Source organism: Megascapheus bottae, chromosome 24 (assembly GCF_031878675.1).
Source record: "Megascapheus bottae isolate mThoBot1 chromosome 24, mThoBot2.hap1, whole genome shotgun sequence".
In the NCBI taxonomy this organism is placed as follows: domain Eukaryota; kingdom Metazoa; phylum Chordata; class Mammalia; order Rodentia; family Geomyidae; genus Megascapheus; species Megascapheus bottae.
In genome coordinates, this window is record NC_143532.1 from 27866776 (window position 1) to 27894642 (window position 27867).

At 43.5% G+C, this 27867-nt stretch overlaps 1 protein-coding gene across 1 annotated transcript in view; it reads left to right on the forward strand.

Moving 5' to 3' along the window:
• Window positions 1–27560, forward strand: part of Mylk3 (myosin light chain kinase 3) — a 31811-nt gene extending 4251 nt beyond the window's left edge. Inside the window, exons 2-13 of the mRNA XM_090357692.1 lie at window positions 3541–3631; window positions 4891–5317; window positions 8300–8757; window positions 10814–10919; window positions 11520–11613; window positions 12134–12243; window positions 13686–13827; window positions 14314–14384; window positions 19106–19234; window positions 21875–22027; window positions 24481–24613; window positions 26585–27560. Coding sequence (XP_090213818.1) covers window positions 3541–3631; window positions 4891–5317; window positions 8300–8757; window positions 10814–10919; window positions 11520–11613; window positions 12134–12243; window positions 13686–13827; window positions 14314–14384; window positions 19106–19234; window positions 21875–22027; window positions 24481–24613; window positions 26585–26644 — 1974 coding nt within the window. The 3' untranslated portion in view covers window positions 26645–27560. The remainder of the gene's footprint in view (window positions 1–3540; window positions 3632–4890; window positions 5318–8299; window positions 8758–10813; window positions 10920–11519; window positions 11614–12133; window positions 12244–13685; window positions 13828–14313; window positions 14385–19105; window positions 19235–21874; window positions 22028–24480; window positions 24614–26584) is intronic.
• Window positions 27561–27867: the final 307 nt, after the last annotated feature.

A 27867-nucleotide genomic window follows, 5' to 3' on the forward strand; every position in this document is an offset into this window, starting at 1 on the left:
GAAGTGGAGCTGTGGCTCAAGGAGTAGGGCAGTAGCCTTGAGCTGAAGAGCTCAGGGACAACGTCCAAGCCCAGAGTTCCAGTCCCATGACCAACTAAAAAAAAGAAAAAAGTATTTAAGCTAGCCTTGCGCTGGTGGCTCATGCCTGTAATCTTAGCTACTCAGGAGGATCTGAGGATCACAGTTTTAAGCCAGTCCAGGAAGGAAAGTCTGCGAGATTCTTATCTCCAATAAGCTACTCAGAAAAAGCTAAATGTGTGGTTCAAATAGTAGAGCACTACCCTTGAGCAAAAAGAATCTCAGGAACAGTGCCCAGGCCTAGGTTAGCTTTGAACTTGCCTCAGACTACTGATGCTGGGATTATAGGTGTGTACCACAACCATATTCAGCTAAAAAAAATTTAAACTTTTTTTGGCCTGGGAGCATGGCCTAGTGGTAGCTTGTTCGCCTAGCATGCATGAAGCCCTAGGTTCAATTCCCCAGAACCACACACACAGAAAAAGCCAGAAGTGGGTGCTGTGGCTCAAGTGGCAGAATGCTAGCTTTGAACAAAAAGTGTCCAAGGACAGTGCCCAGGCCCTGAGTTCAAACTTAATAAAAAAATTATTAGGGAGAATTATAAAATTAGACATTTATGTTATAGGATTCATTTACATTTCACTTAGATTTTACCTAAAGATTTGTACATCACTCATAGGTTTAAAATCTTTTCAATTTTTAGGTAACTACTTATTTATGTTCTTGTCCCTATTTTCTATTTGTTTTGTCTTTATTGGCTTACAAGAGCTCTGTATACTAATGACATTACTGTCATCACTGTCTGGTATACTAAATTCATACATTTTTCAAATATTTAGGCATTCTGGAGGGAGATGTCACAGAACTCTGTCTGAGAGCTTGCAACATTTTTTGCCTGCATTTCTTCAATGCACTGGCACTCCACTGACATCTCTAGTTTTACCTGCTCTACCTACATGCTGGTTTGGGTCTAGATTTCCAATGCTACTGTGAGCTGCAGCCTTTTCTTTCTAGGGCTGGACTTGTAAAAGGGGTTTAGTGAATGCTCCATGAACTGCAGCTATTTAACAGGTTGCAGTTCTGAAAACTGTGTTACAGATTTTCTGGAGATACTCTTTGTTCCCTAAAGAGAGTAGGGGCATAGCTAGGTGCTGGTGGCTATGCCTGTAATCCTAGATGTTCAGGAAGCAGAGATGTGGAGATGGATAGAGGTCTGAAACCAGCCTAGGGAGAAAAGTCCAGTAGTCTTTCATCTCTAATCAGCAAAAAGCCATAAGTAGAGGTTGGCTCAAGTGTGCTGCCTTGATTGAAAAAGCCAAGTGGGAACACAAGGCTTGGGGTTTAAGCCGTAGTTACTGGGGGGCGTTTGGGGAGAGAGAGAAAAAGAGAGATTTGAAATTTGTGCCATGACCTTGTCAAGATCCTCCTTGGACTGGCTCAGTGAACTTGGTTTGGTTGTAACAATGAATTTGATTATTACTAGAAATCAGGTGCTCTCTTAGAATAAACAGCTTCTGGCTCAGCAGGACTGTATCTGAGCCACAATCAAGCTATTCGGAGCCTCAACACTTTACAATGTGATTTGAGATCTCCTCTATTTGTGCAAGGAAAAGAACAGATAGTTGAGTCCTGAAGACAGAGCCTGGCTGTGGGGCAATGTGTGTGTGGGGGGCGTGCATGGGAGTGGGAGGTGTGTGATTTCCTACACTAAAATCAGAAAGGGAGAGAACACTTTAAGCCCAACAAGGTCTGCCAAAGGACAGTGTGTACAAATCCCTTCCTCCCAACGGGGAGGTTGGTGATAATGCCTTCAGTTCACCAACTGTGGAGTTGGCAAGATGGGGGTGGCCGGACAGGGAGAAAGGAGAGCTATGTGCTAAGCAGTGGGTCTGGGCCACATTGACGACATTGGTGATATCATAATAATAGCCCCTGGTATTTTTAAAATGCTTGCACATACCAGGCACTGGGCTGTGTGCTCCATGTATTATCTCCTTACCATAAAAAGGGCAAAATTTGATGTCCTGAAATGCCAAGGGGCGAGCATCTGAGAGAGATGGGCACAGTGGAGGGAAACCCCAGCCTTGGAGGCAGGAAAACTGAGGAGGGGTACCGGCTGCAATTAGGGGGAGCAGCTCCAGCACTTTATATCCTGGGCCTAGATTTTCCAGATAGCCTCAATATTGTTAGAAGACAAGTTGGACTTCAAATTCCTTTTAGTCACATTTATTAAGGCATAATAATAAAATAACTATTTTATTAAAGTGTAATTTACACATGCAAACCAAATACAATTTTAAGTATATAGCTCTATGTGTATAGTCCAATAACAACCACCACTATCAAAATACAGAACAATTCTATCCCCCTTGCCCACCAAAAGGGTCATAGATGTTTCAAAGATCTATCTTTTTAAATGTTGGAAACAAAATGAAAATTTTAAGTGCTATGTGAGAGCCATATGAGCTGTTTTTAGATTCTGGATTCCCAGTTAAGGACATCTGTGGCCAAGAGAGGAGAAAATCCCACTACTGGTAAGTGTCTTGTGCCTGGGGCTAGCACTACAGTGGCTGCTGTGTGTTACACCAGGGACCCTATTAAGGGCTTCACCAGTGAAAGGCTCAGAACCCCTGGAAGCACCAGGAGGAACAGGAGGAGGGTGAGTCAGGTGGTTAGATTTACTTGTGAGTTCACTGCTTGTGTTCAGAAGGATGTCAGGGCTGAAAGCATGCCACATCAGTACTGATCTTGGGCACTTACTGGGTACCTACTATGTGCTGCTCATATCTCCTACTCACTCTGTGAGGCAGATATTATGATTCCCCTTTTTACAGAAGAGAATGCAAGATGCAGAGAAGTAAGGCGTTTGGCCAAGTGATGAAGACAGGACCTAAACCTGGCAAGGCTGGTTGGAGAGTCTGGAGCGTCCATGCTCCTGGCTACACGGCTACACTGGAATCCCGTGGCGGGGTGGGGGGGGAGTCCTCCCACACAGTGTCACACAGATGTTACCTGTTGAGAGTGGTGCCCCTTTCCTGAAAAGCATGGACTGCTTGACTTCAGAATCCTGCAGAAACCAACAGTGTAGTAAATGGAACTATCACACTGTTAGCTGCAACCTCTGCTTTCCAGAGCTGGTACTATAGGGGATGAGCTGATGTTTTAAGATGACTTTCCACCCCTGCTCTTAGTGCTTGAGGTTTAGTCTATTTAGAAACTTTGTCAGAGGTTGAGTCAGTCCTTCCCCAGTGATTATAGCAAAACATTGGAAAGGACCTTGGTTCTGGTTGGAAACACAACTCCTCTTCTTGTGAGTTTTGTTTATGGTCTCGAGAAAACCTCACTGTCCATATTCCCCAAAATGATAATAAATAATGTCTATCTGCTACTATTTCTATTACATAAAATTACCTATCTTTATGCTAAGTGCCTCGTAGTAGGCACAATGTCTCTGGCTGGCATAATGGCAATTATGACAACAGTCATTGCTTTTGGGTTTATTTTATTTCTTGGTTATTTTAGAACAAAGAGCAAGTGGAAGAAAAGGGAGCAAAGCCAAAACACGTACTGAGCGCTAAGGGTGTGCAAGCAAACCTCAAGGGACTTTGGGAAGGTGAGCAGACCATTTACTCCTCTACACTATACTTACAATAGCTTCAGACTAAAACCCTAGCAGTACCATGTGCATGTGATTTCTGGAAAACAATTGAAACTGCCTACCCCCACTTCCTCCTCCTCTGCTTCCTCCTCCTCTTCCTCTTCCTCTTCTTCCTTTTCCTTCTCCTTCTACTGTGCTGGAACTGGAGCTTAAACTCAAAGCCTGGGTTTCTTTGCTCAAGGCTGGTATACTATCCCTGGACCACACCTCCACCTTTAGCTTTTGGCTGGTTAACTGGAGATAAATGTCTCATGGATTTTATTGCCAAGACTGGCTTTGAACTTCCATCTTCAGATCTCAGTCTCCTGAGTTGCTATGATTATAGGTGTGAGTCACCAGTACCCAGATTAACATTATTAAAATGGCTCAGCAATTGCTTTTCTTAATTGTAGTTCTCTTATGTGTGTCCCACTAGATATATTTGCTAATTGTATGTGTGTGCTTTGAATTCACTTGGTTTCTTGCTCATGACTGGCACTCTACCATCTGAACCATGCCTCCAGTCCAGCATCTTGCTGATTAATTGTAAATAGAGTATCACAGACTTACTAAGCTAGTTTCAAACTATGATTCTCTGATATGGGCCTCCTGAGAGACTTAGGGTTACTGGCCAGTGAGCATTTTTCAATTGCTATGTTGTAAAAAGACTATAGACCTAAATTATATTCGTTTGTTTGCTTTAAATGTTTTTGGATTGTTTTCAAAGTTTTTCTTTTTAAATTTCACGTAATATTTACTTGGTTTCAAAGTCAAATCCATAAGACAGTTTGTGAAGGGAAGTCCAACTTCTATTGCTTCCTCTTTTCTGTTCTCTAATTGCAGCTATAACCATTTAGAAAGCTTTTTGTCTTATCTTTCCTTTGTGGCTCCATCTATTTAGCCCACTTTGTTATTATTATTTTTGGGGGGTCATGGGGCTTGAACTCAGCTCAATTAGCCCACTTTATATAAGTGGTTCTGTGTACCCATGGCATGCATGCGCACACAAACACATTATGCATTGTTTTCTATTTTGTTTTATTTTTCAATTTCCAGTATATTCTGAGGTCACTCCAAAGCTATTAGAGATGATTTTTCACCTTTTATGGCTGTGCGATACTCCATTGTGTGACTCTTCCATGGTTCAGAAGATCTCTGGAGGGCTCCTTGGGTTGTTTCTGGTCTTTGGCTATTGTAAACATGGTGCATTTTGGGCCTTGCCTGTTTTCCTATAGAGAGCCTGAAGGCTGACCTGCCACAAGGGACAGTGGAGAGGCTGACCCACATCATCACTCCAGGGATAGGAGCTGACTTCCTCAGCCTGGCAGGGCCCTTGCCAGGGCAGGGAGATGCAGTGCCTAGCCTGGAATGTGTGTCCCCTGCCTGCCTGCTGCTTCCTACCCAAGTGCAAGCCAAAGATCATGAACTATCCAGTGAGAACCCTGAGAGTAGCCTGGCATTGTCTATAGCACCTGACCAGGTCAGTGAGGTCTGCAACAGCCAGGAGACAGCACCGAATACAGGACAAGAAGCATTGTCTGGTGAGCCTGACCCTTGGTCCCCAGAGGAGAACATGAAGCTGACTTCAAGGCCCAGCTCTCAGCCCTCAGAGTCGCCAGGCCTGGCCAGTGCAGCAACCAGTGGTGGCAAAGCACTTCCATGGTAAGGGTTGCTCAATGGTGCTGGGCCAGGAGAGGAATGAACTGCATTCTTGCACTGCATTTGGACCAGAGGGTCTGTACCACACATTGAGTGACTACTGCATGCATAGCTATGTTAGCCTGACTTTGGGAGCTCAGTACTAGTTCCCACCTGCTACCAACTAGAATAAACTAGGATGATTTAAATATTCACTCAGTGCCCCAAGATTCTGATTTGGTTGAGCAGAAAAATCTGGGCGACTCATAATTAAACACCAAAAAGCCAGAAGTAGAGCTGTGGATCAAGTGGCATAGCACTAGCCTTGAAAAAGCTAAGGGGCAGCACTGTGGCCCTGTGTTCAAGCTCCAGTACCCGTGCATCTGTGCCAGAGGTTCTGGAGGTGGATTTGGAGTAGCTACCATGACACTTAGGACACACTCTCCAGACTGGAGCTCAGCAGACATTGTGGAAGAGTGAGTGACTAGTGCAGCAACTGCCCAAGCCCTACCACCATGTTTACTAGTGCTATGGGACAGCATATCTGCCTCCCTAAAGCCGTAGGACGATTCTTTTAGACGTCTTCAATTTCCCCTGTACTTGCCCTGACCTGTAATTGAAATCTTGTTGCCTGGCTCAGTGAGGTACTCTGTTTCTATTTGATCTGATGAGCCTTTGTTATGGACGGAAATGGAAGCTTCCCAGGAGACCTGAGAGCCTAAGAGAGGGAGTCAAGACAGGCAACCCTAGACCCAGGGCAAGCCTTTCAATGTGGAATCCAGTGAACCTGGTTGAGGCTCCCCAACATTCTGAGTCAGAATAAAAGATTCTGATCTCAGCCCCAAGTTGAATTTTAGGCTCAACAGACCTGCATTGGATCTCAGGAAGTGCTGAGGTTCCACTTAACTTTCTTTTCCTACCATGTCAGTATTTTTTGAGGAAATAGTCAGCTGTTACCTCTGACTGTCAGGGCCTGTTTGTGTGAATGATCATGAGACCACTCACCTAGGGACATTGCATCTTGTCATTGATTGGCTGTACCTGTCACAAGTGTGCTAAAAGTGACTACAACACTAAAAGCAAGGCTCTGGGGATCACCCCATGATCCCTTAAGAAGAGAGTAGTGACTTCTCCCTCTGCTGGCCACCTGAATTCTGTACTAGCAACTAGTTTGCCATAGCTCCCCATGTCCTAATATCTGTCATAAGGTCTGATTTGGGTTTGGGTGGTTTGGTTTGGCTCTTGTCATCATCGATCAAACCATACTGTGTCCCAAGGGCTACAGTGTTCAGAGAATTTTTGCCTGATTGGCTGTGGACAGGATGCTAAGTGTCTCAAATGTACTACCAGGTACTGTCCTCAGAAATCCAGTGTATGTGACCAGAAGTTTGGCCTAATGGTAGAGTGCTTGCCTAGCCTGCACAAAGACCTGGATTCGATTCCTTGGTACCACATACATAGAAAAGGCTGGAATTGATGCTGTGGCTCAAGTGGTAGAAAGCCCAAGGACAGTGTGCTGGCCCTTAGTTCAAGTCCTAGGACTGGCAAAAAAAAAAAAAGAAGAAGAAAAGAAAAGAAAAAGAAATCTAGTGTATGTGCAGTGTATGTGTGTGTGTGCATGCAACTTGGCTATTGTGAATAGTACAGCAATGAGTATGGCTGTACTATTCTGGTAATATCTGTAATATTCTGTAATATTCTGACTATTCTGGTTCTAGTTTTAGTTTTAGGGTTTTTTTTGGTCAGTGCTGGGGCATGATCTCTGGGATTGTCCCTGAGCTCTTCAGCTCAAGGTTACTGCTCTACCACTTGAGCCACAACACTATTCCCAGTTTTCTGGTGGCTTATTGGAGATGTGAGACTCACAAGACTTTTGTGCCCATGGTGGCTTTGAACCATGAACCTCAGATCTCAGCCTCCTGAGTCGCTAGGATTACAGGCCTGAGCCACCCACACCTGGCCTATTTTTTTTTCTTTTTATTGGGTTGTGGGGCTTGAATTGTGGGCCTGCACGTTCAGCTGCCTGGCCTACTTTTAGGTTTCATTGTGTTGTTCTGGGTTTTATTTTTGAACCTTTAAACTGCCTTCCAGAGTGTTTTGGCTATTTTTTATTTGCTTGTTTGTTTTTTGAGGGTGTGATGATACTGGCGCTTAAATTCAGGACTTTGTGCTCTTGGCTTTTTCATGCAATGCTGAGACTAACCACTTGAACCACAACTCACAGCTCCTCTTCTCGTGCTTTGTCAGTTAATTGGATATAAGAGTCTCTCAGACTTTCCTGCCTGTGCTTAGCTTGGATCTATGATCTCAGCCTCCTGAGTAGCTAGGATAACAGGTGTAGGTCACGAGTACTAGATTTCAAAGGGACTAGTACCATAGCATGTGGTGCTAGAAATAGATTCAGAAGAGGGTAGCAAGGGGCCTGGAATTTGGCCTAGTGGTTAAAGTGCTTGCCTAGCATGCACAAAGACCCGGGTTCGATTCCTTGGTACCACATATATAGAAAAAGCTGGAAGTGGTGCTGAGGCTCAAGTGGTAGAGCTCTAGCCTTGAGAAAGTCCAAGGACAGTGCTCAGGCCCTGAGCTCAAACCCAGGACTGGCAAAAAAAAAAAAGAAGAGGGTAGCAAGGACCCAGGTTTCCTACCTGCAGGTGCTATCTTCCTGGGAACAAGCAAGTTTCTAGGAACCTTGGGGGAATTTGTCCATTACAGGCTGTTTCAAGTTTTCTCTGGACACAGTGGAATTCTGAGAGCTGCTGCTGGCCCATCTATTAATCAAACCAGCCCTTCCTCAGGATCCTGACTGGGCAGAGATAGTCTTGGATTCAGAGGGGCAGGGGTTGGAGCCTTCTGGTTCCCAGCACATGCTAACTCTTACTATTGTAACAACCCCAAGGTCTCAGTTATAGGTAAAAATGAGACCATAAAGTCCTTTGACTCTAGATATATTTTGACTTCAGAGTCTTTGCTTTTAACTCTAGGGCCATTTTTCCACTCTCTGCCCAGGATTTCCTCACATGTGCAAGAGATGGACATCCCTAGGGAGCTGCTTATTACCCAAGGGGGCAGCCTCAGATCCACTCCCCCTGCAAGGGCTCCAGCAGCTGTTCATTCAGGTGAGAATGACCTACCCAGGTCCAGGTGCCACTCTGAAGCCCCTGGGGCTGATCTGGAAGAACAGGCCTCAACAGGAACTGGAGAGCTTCCCCCATTGGAGAAGAGAAACCATGATGGGGGAGCAAATATAGAGGAAGAGCCAGAGCATGGGCCTGAGCCTATCATGGGACCAGGCTTGGCCCAAAGGAGCAAGGAAGATGCTGCTGATGAGACCCCAGTCCAGCAGCAGAACAAAGGTCCAGGGACTGGATGCCATGAGCCTGAAGACTGTGCAGCCAGGAACTCTGGGAGAACTGAAGCTGGAGGAAAGACATACCCAGGTGCTGAAGCTGGTGGCATGGTTCTGGGTAAGTGAGGCTGTTGCCAGCTTGGCATAAGCTCTTTGGTGAATGGAATGAAGGCTGAACCTTCCTGATACTCTCGGGGTCATACTATGTTGGTCTGTAGGAGTTAAAGACTGAAGAATGATGCATCCTGGGGCTGGAGACCAAGCACAGAAAAGTAGAGGGCTGGCCTCTGACCAGGGGTGATAACTGGGATGAGGAGACCTATGTGGCCTTACTGAGTTCATTTCTCAACGCTACCAGCACACCTGTCCCTTCCACCACTGATGTTCCACTGAAATAGGCCATTCCTAGTAAAAAGAAAAGACAGGGTGTGGCTATCTCCAGCTCAACACACGAGAAGAGAAGGGAAAGGAAAGGAAGGGAAGATAAAAGAAAACCATAGTTTTATCCAGCCACTCTTTTTTTTTTTTTTTTTTTGCCAGTCCTGGGCTTGAGCTCAGGGCCTGAGCACTGTCCTTGGACTTTCTCAAGGCTAGAGCTCTACCACTTGAGCCTCTGCACCACTTCTGGCTTTTTTTCTATGTATGTGGTACCAAGGAATCAAACCTGGGTCTTTGAGCATGCTAGACAAGCACTCTACCACAAGGTAAAACTCTGATTCTGCCGGATTCCTAGGAGGAGGTGGAAAGACTATTGGCCTGATAACCATCCCAGAAGTAAGGGAGCTGCCCATGTTTTGGTCTGGTTTGGTTGAGTGCTGGGGCTTTTAAATTTTTATTTGTTTCTTTACTTTATTTCCTTTTGTTCCCCTCAGGACTAGCACTCTATCACTTTGAGTCACAGCTCCACTTCTGTTTTTCTGGTAGTTAACTGGAGATAAGAGTTTCACAGACTTACTTGCCCAGGCTAGCTTAGAACTGAGATCCTCATGTCTCAGCCTCCTTAGTAGCTAGGATTATAGGAATGAATCACTAGCGACTGGCTTTCTTTCTTTTTATTGTTATTAATAAAAGTGACATACAGAGGCATTACAGTTATATAGGCATCCCTTAACTTTTTCATTCAGTGTTGGTGCTCTACCACTCAAGCCATACTTCCACTTCCCGGTTTTTTTGGTGGTTAGTTGGAGACAAGAGTTTCATGGACTTTCTCTGCCCAGGTTGGTTTTGAACCACGAATCTCAGATCTCAGCCTCCTGAGTATCTAGGATTACAGGATTGGGATACCAACATGCAGCAGTACTTGTGTTCTTTTGATACAAATGCTATCAAACTGGGCTGGGAGTTTGCCCTATTGGGGTTTGATTCCTGGGTACCGCATACATAGAAAAAGCCAGAAATGGTGCTGTGGCTCAAGTGGTAGAGCTCTAGCCTTGAGAAAGCCAAAGGACAGTGCTCAGGCCCTGAGTTCAAGCTCCAGGACTGTCAATAAAAAAAAAAGACAAACAAATGTAATCAACCCCTTTATTCTGGGGTTGCTCTCCTTGGTTAACTGTGGAATACTCAGTGCTCCCTGTAATACAAAAACAGGATGCTTCCATGACAATCCCTAAACTTCCTCTGCTTCAGCATCTTCTGGCCTTCTTTACTTATAAACTGGTCTATGCCATTCTGTTTTATTTCCTTTAATACATTTTATTATTCCTATCACCTGATATGATAAAGATACCAATTCGAAACCATGTTTTATTATCTTCCCAAGAGCTGGCTCTCTGTCTCTCCTTTGTACTCCCTCCAGATCCACTTGCCCTCTCTTTTCCCACATTGTGCCTGAGAGTTACCCTGTGGGTCCTCTTGCTGACTCTTGCTTTCTGGCATCAGGATGGGTCAGCTGCCAAAAAGCCAAGGGTAAGAAGACAGAAAGTGGTGCATTTACTTTTCATAGCACCCTTGCTGCGTTCAATTGTGCTAGTAACCAGAAGGCCTAGGCTTTAATCCCATCACTAGCTTGCTGTCTGACCTTGAATTAGTCACCTCATTTCTCTCAGACTGTTTCTTTTTCTGCCAACTGGATGACTTGCAAGGCAAAAGCCTGGTCACCTCATTATCCATTGAATAACTCTCTAAGGTGGGGCTGCATATAGAAAGCTCACAGGTCCCTTGTTATTTCCTGACAGATGACAGCCCAGCCCCACCAGCCCCTTTTGAACATCGGCTGGTGAGTGTCAAGGAGACCTCCATCTCAGCAGGCTACACGGTGTGCCAGCATGAAGTCTTGGGAGGGTAGGTGGGGGTTGGGGGTGGGAGCAACAGGATTGATCCATCAGGGGAATGAGTGAAACCCTGCTGAATCGTTCTCAGAATCTGGCTGACTGAGAAAAAGGCAGGCCTGGGATTTCCTACACTGCATTCAGGATGAGAGAGCCCACAGGGAATCAGCTGTAGATATCCCTAGGGTGTAATTACCTTGGACAGAGAGGGAGGGGCAGGAGAGCCAACACACATGGGAAATATATGTTTTCCAAGGTACAGGATAGCATACGGAGTGTGGCATGTCTTGATATTATTCTCTGGAGGTGTTGGGGTGGGGTGCGGAATAGATCATAAGGTATGGGGGGGGGAAGGTTTTCCTTAGACATGACAGTAGACCACGTGGTCCAGAAAATTTATAGGTTTCAGAAAAGCCCATGTAAGGTGGGGGAGATGCCTAGGACATACTGTGAGGTGCAGCAGTGTGGTCCGTGTGTGTGTGTGTGTGTGTGTGTGTGTGTGTGTGTGTGTGTGTCTGTGTGTGTCTGTGTGTGGAGGAGAAGGTAGGTGGCCCATCATGTGGAGATGAGCTTCCTGTTTTCTCAGCCTACTGTACCTCCCTGGTCTCTGTAGGGGTCGGTTTGGCCAAGTCCACCGGTGCACAGAGAGGTCCACAGGCCTCCCACTGGCAGCCAAGATCATCAAAGTGAAGAGTGCCAAGGACCGGGTGAGATGCCTACAATGGGCCAGCCAGGCCCTTCCAGCAAAACTCAGGCCTCTTTCAGTCCTCCATGCTCCCTCCCTGCTGTCCCTTGCTGTTTGCTGTCTCAATCCCCATTTTGAGTAGGTCCCTAGTAATTCTGCTTCTTTTCCACTCTCACCCTTCACTCAGCAAGTTGCTTCATACTCTTCAGTCCATACCCATGTAGCAGAATGTGTCAGAATCCTGGACATGACTCTGCCAAGGCACTGGCATGACTTTAAGTGATAAAGCCTTTTTCTCTTTGGGCCTCAGATTTCTATCTGTGAAATGAGTGGATTAAAGTCTTTACTGTTAAAAGAATGTTATTTGGATGGTGAATCTCTGCTGAGACAGAGGAATGTTGAAGAAGGATGATGATGAGTGTGTGTGTGTGTGTGTGTGTGTGTCTGTCTGTCTGTCTGTCTGCATGCCTACCTGTCTTGGGAGTACAGTTGGCTTCTCTTCCTGATGTGTTTGTTTGGAAATTCCTCTCTGGTTCCACAAGGAGGATGTGAAAAATGAGATCAGCATCATGAACCAGCTCAGCCATGTGAACCTGATCCAGCTCTACGATGCCTTTGAGAGCAAGAACAACTTTACTCTCATCATGGAATAGTGAGTGTCTCAGAGGTGGGGTTGCAGCCATTTCTCAGGTTGGAATGAAGGCTAGTACTTACAGTCTTCATTGTAGGAAAACTCTTTCCTCTTCACTCACTGAGAGTGAGTGAGTGAGAGACATAAGCAGCCATGCCCATCCCCCTTTCTCTGGCTTGGCTATTGAGTCACAATAGAGGACAGAGGAGAAATCCCTTCTGCCACAGAGCTGTGACCCTGACTCTAATTGTACTGCAGAAATCACAGAGAGGTATATCCTAAGCATCTTTTGCCGAGTTTCAATTTTTAACAGTTAGAAAGTAGAAAATTTAGATAATAAAAATTTAAAAATCTATATACCTGCTCTTTTTTTTAATATAAAGGATCTAATGATACTGGACCTGGAATTGTGCGTGCGTGTGTGTGTGCGCGTGCGTGCATGCATGTGTGCATGTGTGTGTGTGTGTGTGTGTGTGTGTATGTGTGTATGTTCCAGCCCTGGGGTTTAACCTCAGGACCTGGGCACTGCTCTTGAACTGTTTTTGCTGAAGGTTTGCTAGCAGTCCACTATTTGAACCACATTTTGATTTTTTCCCCTAGTTAATTGGAGGTAAGAGTCCCATGGACTTTCTTGTCTGAGCTAGCTTCAAACTGTGATGTTCAGATCTCAGCCATCTAAGTAGTTAGGAATACAGGCATGAACCACAGCACTGGGCTTGGCTGGAAATGGTATGTTGGAACTTGTAGTAGTTGCCTTTTGTAGATATCCCAACCAATCCACAAATCCCCACCATTCTCAACTCATGGTTGGCCTGGCAGCCATGGATGGGCTGTTTGTGTTTGCATTTGTGTTACTGTTTTCCTTCTGGCAGGGCTAAGGAAAGCAAAACATTGGCTATGACTGTCTATATCAAAGCAGAAAAATATAAGAGTAACGACTGTATGCTTATAGAAAATGTGTTTGATTGGGGCCAGGAGTTTGGTCTAGTGCCTAGCATGCACGAAGACCTAGGTTTGATTCCTCGGTACCACATATACAAAGAAAAAGCCAGAAATGGTGCTGTGGCTCAAGTGGTAGACCTCTAGTCTGGAGAAAGCCCAAGAAAGTGCTCAGGCCCTGACGTCAAGGCCCAGGACTGGCAAAAAAAAGAAAGAAAGAAAGAAAGAAAGAAAGAAAGAAAGAAAGAATAATCTGCCCATTTAGGCTTTCTGTTACCTAGGCTCATGTTGCTGTCTTCTGTAAGCAGATGATTTTACTAGTCTAATTTAGATGATCCAGGGTGTGGATTGTCAGCATGGAAAACTATCTTGGGAATAGGGCAGAGCAAAAATTCCAAGATCCATAAGATATAATCAACATTGGGTTGACTTGGACCGACCTCCTCCAGCCCTGGTGAAGAGCGGAGAAGTCCCTTGAGAGCTTTGCTCAATTTGGTTCTTGCTTCTCCCTTTTTATCTGGCAGTGTGGATGGAGGAGAACTCTTCGATCGGATCACAGATGAGAAGTACCACTTGACAGAACTGGATGTGGTCTTATTCACCAAGCAGATCTGTGAGGGTGTGCATTTTCTCCACCAGCACTACATCCTGCATCTGGACCTCAAGGTAAGTTCTGCCCTGGGATATAGCAGGTGGTTTCTGAGCTTCTCAGGAGCATCATTGAGCTGTCTGTCAACATACTGCCCTGTTTTCCCTTCCTGGCTCTCCTATTTTCTAGCTCTGAAGTTGTGAGGTCAGTCTTGCCACCTTTCTTAGCCTCCACTCTCCCATCTGTAACATGTGGATAATTTGGAATTATTTGAAGATTAACTGGCATAATGACCTTTCTTTAAAAAAAAAAAAAAGGTTTTAGAAAGTGGCACTATGGCTCAAGAGGTAGATCATCAGCCTTGAGGTAAAGAGCTCAGGGACAATGCCCAGGCCCAGAGTTCAAATCCCATGGCGGCTTTTGTTTTTTAAGTTTTAATTAGCTTACATTAGTTTTTCCAGGGCATGGGACAAGGGTACTAAGGTCTATAAACAAATAAGTGTGGGAAAACCAGGCCTCCTTAGTTCTTAACCTAGCTAAACACACTTCTCTTTCTTTTCTAGCCAGAGAACATACTATGTGTCAATCAGACTGGACACCAAATTAAGATCATTGATTTTGGTCTGGCCAGAAGGTAAAGGGAGTGTGTGTGGGGGGTTATATTCTGATATTTTTGACAAAACTCCAAACTAGCTCAAGAGAACTAGTTTTCTGAGTTTGGGAATGGATGTAAACATTTGGAGGGTGGTGGCTTTTTTTTTTTTGTGGGTCATGGGGCTTGAACTCGGCCTATGCTGTGCATTTAAAGGGTTGTGGGATTAATAACCCTTTGAGCCAGCTAGGAAAAGGAAATGATGGTCAAAGAGGGATGTGTTGCTGGGCAGCTCAGTTCTCTCTATCTTTATTGCTATCTTTATCTCTATATGTATCTGTTTATGTTTAGGTATATGTATATGCATATACAAGGTTTTGCTGACTTGTCCAGCCTGTCTTTGAACTATCAATCTTTCTGCTCCCACCTCTTCATTGTTGGGACTTATAGGTGTACAATACCATGCCTGACTATATTTTAAAATAATTCAAATGACTTACAACCTAGCTGGAGCTGGTGGCTCACTCCTATAATCCTAGCTACGCAGGAGGCTGAGATCTGAGGTTTGTGTTTCAAAGCCAGTCCAGGCACTAAAGTCCATTAGAGTCATCTCCAAATAACCATCAGAAAACCAGAAGTGATGCTGTGGCTCAAGTGGTAGAATGCTAGCCTTGAGCTGAAGAGCACAGGGACAGTGCCCAGGCCCAGGGTTCAAACCCAATGACTAACAACAACAACAAAAAGACATTCAGCCTAGGGCAGTTGGTTTTCCTGCACAGTCCTGTTCAGTCATTTGTGTGATGAATCCTGAGCCTCTGCAGGGATTTGGCCATGCCAGACACACCTGGTTCTCACCAAATGGATGTTGCAGGTTTCTTTCTTTCTTTTTTTGACTAGTCCTGGGGTTTGAACTCAGGGCCTGGGTACTGTCCTTGGAAACTTTTTGCTCAAGGCTAGCACTCTGCCACTTGAGCCACAGCGCCATTTCCGGCTTTTTTGTGTATATAGTTCTGGGGAGTTGAACCCAGGGCTTTGTGCATGCCAGACGACCATACTACCACTGGGACAAGTTCAGCCTAGGTTTCTTGGAATAAGGGGGATGCCTCCTATCCTCAAAACCTTCAAGTATCCACAATTCATGCTTCAGGCTGTAATGATAATAACTAGAATTGTTTCACAATAATACTACAGTTGTGACTTTCTTTAGAACTTTGTTCCCTCCAAGAATGAATTTTTTTCCCCTCTGGAAACCACACATTTTCTGGGTAGGTCTTCCTACTGAGTTCTCAATTAGTCCTAAAGGCTTTTCTTTTTCTTTTTTGTGTGTTCTTTATATGTAGTTGAGGCTGGCTTGGAACTGGACCACAGGTGTGAGCTGCCACACCCACTTTTTCTGTCACTTTATGTCTGTTTCCCCCAAAGAAGTAGTCTTTGTTATGAGCCTTAGGATGTTCTCCACTTCATGTACAAGTTGGAGATAGTACTCCATGGAGGCAGAGCTGCTGGCATGAGCCTAGTTCCTGGTTTCCTGCATATGCATTCACATAGCATCCCACATCACAATGGCTGCTCCTGAATAATTCCTCCCCTGGTTGAAGTGGCAAATTCCCAGTATCAGAGTAAGAGTTGCATCTTCATTGCCCCACATGCTGTTGACATAAAGCAAAAGGAAGTTCATCGGCTTCCCACACACAGTGGCCTCTATTTTCTCCCAACCCAGATGCTTAAAAATCATATTCAATCCACAATATAAGGAACTTGTTTCATATTTTCCCCAAATAGTGTCTTTTAAAGTTGAGTTTAATCCTACACACCTGCATATCTTATATACCCAAGCAGTGTTTTGCAGTGTTTTCACCGTTGTTACCTGCATTGGACACCTTTTTTGTTTTTTTCCTCCTAGCCTCTTAGTCTCCCTACTGCATGAAATTTAATGCCACCGATGTATTGTCTGTGCACATGTAACATTGTCCTTTGGAGAGCTATAAACCATCATAATAGCTAAGTAATTTTTTATTCTCCATGCTTGTTTCCCTCCCCCATAGGTCAATGTTGGCTTCACTGAGAATGTATATACTGAAATGTGCATTATAGTCACAAATGCCAGATGACCAATCACCACATGAGTCCTTACAGTGGTATACTAGGAATTCAAAGCAAAAAGTAATTTGAGGCTGGGTGCTTGTTGTTGATGCCTTATATGCTAGCTACTGAGAAGACTGAGATCTGAGGAACACAGTTTGAAACAAGCCTAGGTAGGAGAAGTCTGTGAGACTCTTAACTAGCAAAGAGTGAGAAGTGGAATTGTGGCTCATGTGTAGAGCACCAGCCTTGATCAGAAAAGCTAAATGACAGTTCCCAAGCCCTGAAATCAAGCCCCAAGACTGGTGGGGAGTGGGGAAGCAAATGCTGCTAAGTCCTGGTGGCTCACTCCTATAATCCTGTTTGTGTAGGAGGCTGATATCTGTTTCAAAGCCAGCTAGGGAAAGAAAGTTCATGAGATCCTTATATCCAGTTAACTACCAAAAAAGCCAGAGGTGGAGATGTAACTCAAGTGGTACAATACTAGCCTTGAGCAAAAAAAGCTCATGAATAATGCCCAACCCTGAGTTCAAGCCCCAGGAGTGGCATTAAAAAGAGTCCAAAGACAGAAAAAAATGCAATTGACTATGTAGGTATCAAGTCTTATCAGATTGTGGGTTTGGTTTTTGTTTTTGTTTTTAGAGGTACTGGGGTTTGAACTCAAGGCCTCAAGCTTGCTCAGATGGCACTCAACCACTGACCATACCTCCAAACTGGCCTTTTGCTAGTTAATTTAGAGATGTAATCTAACAAATTTTTCTCTTTTAGCCAGTCTTTAACCTTGATCCTGTGTATTTTAGCCTTTGAGTAGTTAGGACAGGTGTGACCCACTGGCACTGGCCACAGCAGGGGTTTTAAACCAGTTCTTTAATGATCAGTGATGATAAGCATCTTTTCCTCTTTTGCTGGCTTTGTCATTACTCCAGCACATTGTACATGCAACAGAGCAGCGGCTTCCAATAGCTTCTACCCCACTTGTTTATATTTGTTCATGTGGGCACATAAAATTTATTGGTAAGCTGGAGACAATGTTCAGCAGTAGAGTACCTTCGTAGGAAGCAAGAGGCCTTGAATTCAAATTTTCATACTGCCTCTACCTTGAAATGAATTAATAAAACCTAGGTCTTGGAATGTGGCTTAGTGGTAGAATGCTTGCCTAGCATGCATGAAGCCCCAGTACCACAAACAGAAAAAGCTGGAAGTGATGCAGTGGCTCTAGTGGTAGAGTGCTAGCCTTGAGCAAAAAGCTCAGGGACAGTGCCCAAGCCATGTTCAAGTCCCAGAACTGGAAAAACAAACAAAAACAAAAAACAACCAACTAACAAAATCTATTAAAAGAAAAAAAGCTCGGGCATTAGTGAAACACACCTGTAATCTTAGCTAGTCAGGAGATTGAGAACTGAAGATCTTACTTTATTTTTTATTTTTTTTTTGCCAGTCCTGGGCTTGAGCTCAGGACCTGAGCGCTGTCCTTGGACCTTCTCAAGGCTAGAGCTCTACCACTTGAGCCTCAGCACCACTTCTGGCTTTTTTGTATGTATGTGGCACCAAGGAGTCGAATCAGGGTCTTCGTGCATGCTAGGCAAGCACTTTAACCACTAGGCCAAACTCCCGGCCCTGAAGATCTTACTTTAAAGCTAGCACAGTCAGAAAAGTCTATGAGATTCTAATTTCCAATTAACCAGCAAAAAGATAGACATGGAGGTGTGGCTCAAGTGGTAGAGTAACAACCCTGAAAAAGTTAAGGCAGAGTGTGAGTTTAGGTCCCAGAATACACACACACACACACACACACACACACACACGCACACGGGAGAGATGTTAGTGTGCTGTCCTCTTCAGTTATGCATGTGTGGAAAAGTGTGGTTTTCATTCTAACTAGGAACGCCTGAAATTTGGGGCTTACAGGTTTGATTATTCCCCAGGAGATAACACATAATTAGTGGACCAGGCATGTCTGACAAGAAAGGTAGGGGACTCTTCCCTCCCACCAAGCCCACATCCAGATTTTTTTTTTCTTTTTGCTTGTCCTGGGACTTGAACTCACAGCTTGGGCACAGACCTTGAGCTTCTTTTGCTCAAGGCTAGCACTCTACTACTTGAGCCACAGCACCATTTCCTGCTTTTTCTGAGTAGTCGATTGGACATAAGAGTCTCACAGCCGTTGAACTAGGCTTTCAGTTAGGATCCTCAGGTCTCCACCTCCTGAATTATTATTGTTACTCTTAAGGTGTTGTACAGAAAGGTTACCATTTCATAAGTACATTTCTTTTTTTTTTTTTTTGACAATGTCACCCCTTCCTTTGCTTTTTCCCAGTTTCCCCCAGAGTTTTTTTTATTTTTTATTTGTGTGTGTGTGTGTGTGTGTGTGTGTGTGTGTGTGTGTGTGTGTGCTGTGTTTTGGGTCTTGAACTCAGAGCCTAGGTACTCTCCCTTAGCTTTTTTTGCTCAAGGCTGCCACTCTAGCACTTCAGCCATGGCGCCACTTCAGCTTTTTAGGTTAATTGAAGATAAATGCCTCACACACTTTCTTGCCTGGTCTGGCTTTGAGTTGTAATGTTCAGATCTCAGTCTCCTAAGTAGCTAGGATTATAGGTCTGAGCGCTATTGCCTGTCTTCCCACATTCCCATCTTGTCCAGGTCTTGCTTCCACATGGTTCTCTCCATTCCCTCTACCCCAGGTACAAACCTCGGGAAAAGTTGAAGGTGAACTTTGGCACTCCTGAGTTCCTGGCCCCAGAAGTCGTCAACTATGAGTTTGTCTCTTTCCCCACAGACATGTGGAGTGTGGGCGTCATCACCTATATGCTGTGAGTCCCCAGGCACTTGGTACTAAGGTGGGCTGGGGCTCTCCATCTTACTTTGGCAGCTGCAGAAGCAGCAGAAACTGAAACGTATCTCCCAGGGACACTAGTAGAGGAGCAGTGTACAGAGATGTGAAGGAGAGGCTTTCAGCTATGGGTATGTTACTGAGTCACCTACCTATCATATTTACAAAGGGATCCTACTTCTAAACTATCACTTCCAATAGACTAATGTTGAGTTTATATGATGCTGTTCCTTAGAGTAAAGCTCTGAATGCTTTGTTTCATGGTGAATCTCTTTTTAGGTTTTAGGAGCTATAGCTAACTCACAGGCTGAGCCACTGGTTTTTTTAAAATTATTGATAATTGTATATGAAATATTGTAGATTAACAAAGATATTAATTATCCAGAAGTAAGGAGCACCAGGGAACATCTAGAGTGTATGTCCACTGGGGACTCTGGATTTCACTGTGAAATGCTCCCTCAGACTTTTTTTTTATGAGGGTAAAAAACTCAATATTCCCACTCCTTTTTTCCCCTTCCTTCCTTCCTTCCTTCCTCCCTCCCTCCTTGTCTCTCTCTCTCTCTCTCTCTCTCTCTCTCTCTCTCTCTCTCTCTCTCTCTCTCTCTCTCTCCTTCCCTCCCTCTTTTCTTCCTCCTCCTCCTCCTCCTCCTCTTCTTCTTCTTCCTCTCTCTCTTTCTCTCTTTCTCGCTTCCTTTTTTTTTTGCCAGTTTCTTCCTCTCTCTCTCTCTCTTTCTCTCTTTCTCTCTTTCTCTCTTCCTTTTTTTTTTTTTTTTTTTTTGCCAGTCCTGGGCTTGAGCTCAGGGCCTGAGCACTGGCCTTGGACTTTCTCAAGGCTAGAACTCTACCACTTGAGCCTCAGCACCACTTCCGGCTTTTTTCTATGTATGTGGTACCGAGGAATTGAACCCGGGTCCTCTGCATGCTAGGCAAGCACTTTAACCACTAGGCCAAACTCCCGGCCCCTCTCTTCCTTTCTTTCTTTCTTTCTTTCTTTCTTTCTTTCTTTCTTTCTTTCTTTCTTTCTTTCTTTCTTTCTTTCTTTCTTTCTTTCTTTCTTTCTTTCTTTCCAGTCTTGGAGCTTGAACTCTGGGCCTAAGATGCTATCCCTGAACTTTTTGTGCTCAAGACTAGCTCTCTACCACTTGAAACCACAGCCCACTTCTGGCTTTTTTTTTGTATTTTAGTGGAGGTAGGAGTCTAATTGACTTTCCTGCCAGGGTTGACTTTGAACTGCAATCCTCAGGTCTCAGCCTCTTAAGTAGCTAGGATTATAGGCATGAACTACTGGCACCTGACTCCAACTCTTATTAAGTAACTTTGTGCGGTGCGGGGGGGGGGGGTGGTGGCATGGGGCTTGAATTCAGCCTGGGCACTATCCCTGAGCTCCTCAGCTCTAGGCTACCACCCTACCCTTGAGCCAAGCCCCACTTCCCATTTTCTAGTGGTTAATTGGAGATAAGAGTCTCAGGTCCTTTGGTGCCTGAGCTGCCTTTGAACCTTGATCCTCAGATCTCAGCCTCTGGAGTAGTTAGGATTATAGGCATGAGCCACCTGCCTGGCTATTATTAAGTAACTTTCATATGCAGGTGTGTGTGTGTTGCAGGGGTGAAATTAATTTCTAGGTACTTTGGGTGTGTAAAGCAGAATTTTAATCATAGAGAAAACTGTCCAGAAAAGAAATTCAGGTAGTTGGGTACAAACAGATCATACCAAAAGGTTACGGTGAGGGGATGGGTGAGCCAGACACCCCCCACAGCATGTAACTTGTCACTTCTTATCCTAGCTTCCTGTTACCTTCATGTATGGAAGTATTAGAGATTGAACTCAGGGCCTTGCACTATTTCTTGCTTTTTTTTTTCCTAGGCTGATGCTTGAGCTTGAGCATAGGGTGGTCTGAGCCACTTGAGCCACACCTTTTTTTTGTTTTGTTTTTCATGGTGGTTAGTTGGAGATAAGAGTTGCAAGGCTTTTTTGTCTCCCTGCCTGGCTTTAGTCTTCAGATCTCACCTCTTGAGTAGCTAGGATAATGGTCCTTAGCCACTAGCACCAAGCCCTGATTTTCTTCTCTTTCTGACTTTGAACTTGCCTTGACTATTTTCTTTTTTGCCAGTCCTGGGGCTTGAACTCAGGGCCTGAGTACAGCCCTTGGGCTTTCTCAAGGCTAGAGCTTTACCACTTGAGCCACAGCACCACTTCTGGCTTTTTCTATGTATGTGGTACCAAGGAATCGAACCCAGGTCTCCATATATGCTAGGCAAGCACTCTTACGTCTAGGTAAAACTCCTGGCCCTCTTGTCTTATTTTTATTGTATAATGACTACCCTAACTTCATTATACCAGATTGGAAGCCCGACCCTATGGTCAGACAGTAAAACCCATTTCCCTTTGGTAACTGTTGGTTTTAGTTGTCTCTGAGATAATCAGTAAAAAATACTTTAAAATTGAATCATAAATAAATAAGCATTTGATTTCTGGATGTAGTTGTTGGTTCCCACTGCTTCTCTTTTGAACCATCACAGTTCTGATTAGATAGGCCTGAGCCTTGTGTTTCCTCTTCAATCTGTGGAAGAATTGACAAAAATGGCTTCTGAGTATTGATGGTCCTTCCTCTTCTCTGTAGGCTCAGTGGTTTGTCCCCATTTCTAGGGGAAACGGACACAGAGACCATGAACTTCATTGTGAACTGCAGCTGGGATTTTGATGTTGACACCTTTGAAGGGTTGTCAGAGGAGGCCAAGGACTTTGTTTCCCGGTTGCTGGTCAAGGAGAAAAGGTATCTTTATTGTTTGTCACTCATGAGTTGTTCTAATGGGTTGGTGAGCTGGTTATTGGACTGGCCTGTTGAAACTAAAGATCCTTTATTCCTTCAGTATTTCTTACTTTGAAACGTGTTTGGAACAAGAAAGGGTCAGAGAAAGGAACAAGGGAAATCAATTTAAAAACAACTATGAACATATAGTCCAGTCAGAATTTTAGAAAGGACCATATTTACAAATGGGTCCTATTTCCAAGTAATTACTTATTAGATGCATTTTGGTGAAAAGTAGAGTTATACGATGTCATTGGATGTCTTGTAACAAGAACTGCTTCAGAAGTCATTAGCTGTATTTAAATCATAGATTGAGCCCTTGAAGTTGTTGATACTCAGATGAAATAGTAACTTTAAATAACCAAAGGTGTTAATCATCCTGGATAAATCTCCCGAAGTATGAGTTTAAAGATATATTTCATTGTTTTCTTCCTTCCTTCCTTTTTTTTTTTTTTTTGTGGATCATGGAGCTTGAATTCGGCCTGGGCGTTGTCCCTGAGCTCTTCAGCTCAAGACCTAGTGCTCTACCATTTGAGCCACAGCACCACTTCCAGTTTTCTAATGGTTAATTGGAGATAAGAGTCTCACAGACTTTCGTGCCCAGGCTGGTTTTGAACTGTGATCCTCAGAACTTAGTCTCCTGGGTAGCTAGGATTATAGGCATAAGCCCCCAACCACAGACTTGTTTCCAATTGTTTTTACTTCCTTTTCCCATCCACAAGTTGTATAGTTAATTTTCAAAATAATGTCTAGGGAGTACCACAGCCATATTTGTTCACCCCTTGTCTCTCCATTTCTGTGCTTCCTTGCCTTCACAAATTATTATTATTAAAGTAGTTGTACAAGGAGGTTACAATTCTGTAAGTCAGGTTATCAATACACTGCAACATGGTCAGTGTCATCCCTTCCATTGTTCTCCCCTATTTCCCCCTCTTACCTTTTGTTCCTTTTGAGGGAGGGGGGGTCAGTTATGGGGCTTGAACTGAACTCAAGAGTTTCTCAGAGTTTTGTGCCTGGGCTGGCTTTGAACTTCCACCTTCAGATATCAGCCTCCTGAATAGCTAGGATTATAGGTGTGGGACACCTCACCTGGCTCTTTTGCTACTTAAGAGCAATCTTAGGAGGGACACTGGTTGCTCACACTTTTAATTCTAGCTACTCAGGAGACAGACACCTGAGGATCACAGTTTGAAGCCAGTTGGGGCAAACAAATCCAAGAGATTATTCTTTCCTATTAACCAGCAAAAAGGCAGAAGTAGAAGTGTGGTTCATATGTAGAGCACAAACTTAGAGTAAAATAGTCAAGTAAAGCTGGGTGCTGGTAACTCATATCTGAAATCCTAGACACTCAGGGGCTGAAAGCTGAGGATAAAGGTTGTAGGTCAGCCTGGACGAGAAAGTCTTTGAGATCATGGAAAAGGGAAACAATGTACAAGAAGTAATGTACTCACTACTTCATGAATATAACTTTAACCCCACTAAAAATAATATAGTAAGTTAAAAAAAAAGAAAGAAGTAGGCCGGGAGTTTGGCCTAGTGGTAGAGTGCTTGCCTAGCATGCACGAAACCCCAGGTTTGATTCCTTGGTACCATATACATAGGGGGAAAAAAAGCCCAAAGTGGTGCTGAGGCTCAAATGGTAGAGCTCTAGCCTTGAGAAAGTCCAAGGACAGTGCTCAGGCCCTGAGTTCAAGCCCAGGACTGGCAAACAAACAAACAAACAAAAAAGAAATAAAGTCTGTGAGATTCTTATTTTCAATTAAACACCAAAAAGCTGAGAGTAGCACTGTGGCTCAAGTGGTAGAGTGCTAGCCTGGAGTGAAAAGACTAAGGAGTGAAGCTGGGAGCTGGTGGCTCACAGCTGTAATCCTAGCTAGCTACTCCAGAGGCTGAGATCTGAGGATCATGATTCAAAGCTTGCCCGTGCAGGAAAGTCCTTGAGAGTCTTATCTCCAATTAACCACCAATAGACAGGAGGTAGAGCTGTGGCTCCAGGTGGCATAACACTAGCCTTGAGCAAAAAAAGCTCAGGATAATGCCCAGACCCTGAGTTCAAGCCCCATGACAATTTATATATATATATATATATATATATATATATATATATATATATGTAGATATATTATTTTTTAATGCTAAGGGACAGCTCTCTGTCCCTGAGTTCAAGCCAATAAACAATTAAAAAAGCAATCCTCAAGGAGAGCTGGAATTTTTACTGCCCTGCTTCAGTATAGGTCAGAAAATATTTTGCTAAGGACAGGAAGTTTAGACAAGTTCTCCTTTTTGTTGTGTAGCATGAATCTTAATGACCAATCTGTTCCACTGACTCATGTTTCCTACCCAATGGAATGGTGTTGGATAGCTAGAAAAAGCAAACTCAATTAAAAGTTTCAACTGCTGTTTGATTTCATTCACAGCTGCAGAATGAGTGCTACTCAATGCCTGAAACATGAGTGGTTGAATAATTTGACTGCCAAAGCCTCAAAATTCAAAGTTCGTCTCAAATCCCAACTATTGTTGCAGAAATACATGGCCCAGAGAAAATGGAAGGTATTTTGTTTTTCTTTCAGCAAAGACAGAATTGGAGCTAAGGTTTTACTTACACTTTTGTCACTAAACACAAGGCTCATTTGGGGGTAAAAGTCTTTCTTTGTCAAGTCAAAAGCTGTCAGCTTGATCACAAGATGTCACACACTGTCACAAAAGTGCTGTTTAGTTCCGAGTTCTGGGCACTGCATCAACAGAATGAAATTGAGCATATGGTCTCAATGATGGTGAGTGTCCTTCGGCGCCTACCTAGATGCTTGTTACTCAAGGCCTGATTCTTCCACATTTCAGACATTGGAAATGGGAAAGACTCACTAAGCTTTAAAAGCTTACTCTTCTTTTGCTGGTTTTGTCCTTACTCCAACACATTGCATATGCAACAGAGAAGCAGCTGCCCAATAGCTTCTAGCCCATTTGTTTGTATTTGTTCATGTGGGCACATAAGATTTATTGGTAAACTAGGGGCAATGTTTAACAGTAGTGCACCTTCCTAGGAAGCAAGAGGCCTAAATGCTAAGTGTTTATAACAGGGGCTGGAAGTGTGGCCTACTGCTGAAGTCCTTTCCTTTCCTAGCATGCATGAAACCATGGGTTTGATTAGTCAGAACCACATATACAGAAAAAGCCAGAACTGGTGCTGAGGCTCAAGTGGTAGAGCGCTAGCCTGAGAAAGCTCAAGGTCAGTGCCCAGTCCCTAGTTTAAGCCCCAGGACTGGCAAAAAAAGAAAAGTGTGTTTACCACAAAACTCTTTAGTACTTTGGCCTTAATACCTCTCTTAATAGCAATGGTCATTTGGGAAAATGGCTTTCCAACATTTTAGTATTGACTTAGATGCTCACTATAAAGCAAAAAACAACAGGGCCTTGGAGGTGGGCCATTCCTTCAGTTCCCAAAACAAAACCCAGCATACAAGTACAAATTACAAATACACACCTATAGACATATAGAAGGCAAAAATTTCACACTAATTCTAATAGAGCATGATGTATTCTATCCCCTGTGCCATTTAATGTCATTTTATATAAAAAGAAAAGCACTTGATATAATTTCATGATCCTTTTGTAGGTTGTAAATCCCAATTTGAGAAACACTATTGTGGGTTGCTTAATTTTTCATGTAAAAAGAGCAAGGTAGGGCCGGGAGTTTGGCCTAGTGACAGAGTGCTTGCCTAGCATGCAGGAAGACCTGGGTTCAATTCCTCGGAACCACATACATAGAAAAAAGTTGGAAGTGGTGCCAAGGCTCAAGTGGTAGAGCTCCAGCCTTGAGAAAGTCCAAGGACAGTGCTCAGGCCCTGAGCTCAAGCCCAGGACTGGCAAAAAAAAAAAAAAAAAAAAAAGAGCAAGGTAACTTATTGTCTTATATTTATTTCAAATGTGTCCTTCCTTTCAGGCTATGTGACTACTGTACTATAATTATTTCAGATACATGTTATTTACTTTATCAGTTTTAAACAACTCGGTAGATAACCACCCAAAGCATTTGTTTTTTTTTGTTTTTGTTTTTTAAAAAAACAGAAAACCCCCACTCAGTCCACAGGCAAGGAGTGGCCTCCTGGTACAGTGCTTGCCTAGCATGCATGAAGCCCAGGATTCAATTCCTTGGTACCACAAACACAAAAAAAGCCGGGAATGATACTGTGTCTCAAGTGTTAGAGTGCTAGCCTTGAGGAAACTCAAGGCCAGTGGCCAGGCCTTGAGTTTGGGCCCAAGGGCTGACTAAAAAGAAAAAGTAAAACACTTCTTTTCAGTTAGGAATGTGGCTTAGTGTAGAGTGCTTGCCTAGCATGCATGAAGCCCTGGGTTCAATATCTCATTACCACGTACACAGAAAAAGTCAGTAGTGGCACACGGCTCAAGTGGTAGAGTGCTAGCCTTGAGCAAAAGAAGCTCAGGGAAATTAATTAATTAATTAATTAAAGCTCAGGAAAAGAAATTAAAATATATCTTTTCTTTTTCTCTTCTTATCTCAAGAAACATTTCTACGTGGTGACTGCTGCCAACAGGTTAAAGAAATTTCCAGTGTGTTCTTAATCTTTTACTCTGCTACTCCAGTGACTCAGAAATTATGGAGGCCAGTGGTGATATGAAGAGATGACTCACAAATTGAAATAATCTGGCCTTTTATTATGACTGACTCCTCTTATTTTGTAAACAAAACAATAGTCTTCCCTGTTCCAGTTCTGTTGCCTTTGTTATGGATGAAAAGTGGTTATGAAAGAGCTCTTTTTGCTTTGAAAGATTGCTAAGTTTGAAATGCTGTGTTTACTTTTCAAGTATCTCTGTTTGGTAATAAATGCATTGATGGTTAAGGTCATTAGGAAATGCTGTATGTGCAACAAATTCTAAGCTTTCTTGATGAAAGAATTTAATATACTACACATGTTATTTAGCATTCGTAAAGAATTCCTAGTGTTTGGACTGAACAAATCTTTATCCACCCTGCTCTACTGTCCAGCTGCAGGGATTTAGGACAGTGGTTCTCAAAGTAGTTTTATCTTTGCTCCCTTTAAAAATCACCATCTGCTAAGGCATTGTCTCAATCCCAGCATTTGAGAGGCTGAGGCACAAGGCCCAGTTTAAGTTCAGCCTGAACTACATAGTAAAATCCTGTCTTTAAGAAAATGAAAAAATGGGCGGGGAGTGTGGCCTACTTCTAAGAGTGCTTGCCTAGCATGCATGATGCTCTGGGCTGGATTCTTCAGAACCACATACATAGAAAAGCCAGAACTGGTGCTGAGGCTCAAGTAATAGAGCACCAGCCTTAAGAAAGTGCAAGGATAGTGGCCAGGCTCTGAGTCCAAGCTCTCTGAATGGAAAAAAAAAAAAGACAAAAGGAAAGGAAAAAAACAGAAAAGTCAGTTTCATTGTGTATTCTTTAGTTCTTTAGTATTGCTTGAAAATTTGAAACATGTCCACTGTGATATTTAAGGTCTGAGAATTATAAATGTGTCTTGTAACCCTTATCTTCTCCTAATCCTATCCTGACCTGCGCTGCCCCTTATTTGCTTATGAATTTCTGGTCTTGATTTATGAATTTCTAGCCATGAAAGTCTGGAAATAGATATACCATATGTGGAAGACAGGAAAATTATGGTGTCCAGCTTTCAGAGAGAGAGAAAATGACAGTGAAGACACATTACAAAGCAATAAAGGAAAGCTGCTTTCCTGCTATATTTGTCATTCTTTTTGTTCTAAATTACTTTAGGGTTGTTTTAGAGGTGATATACAGTGGTGTTACCTTTACATATGTCAGG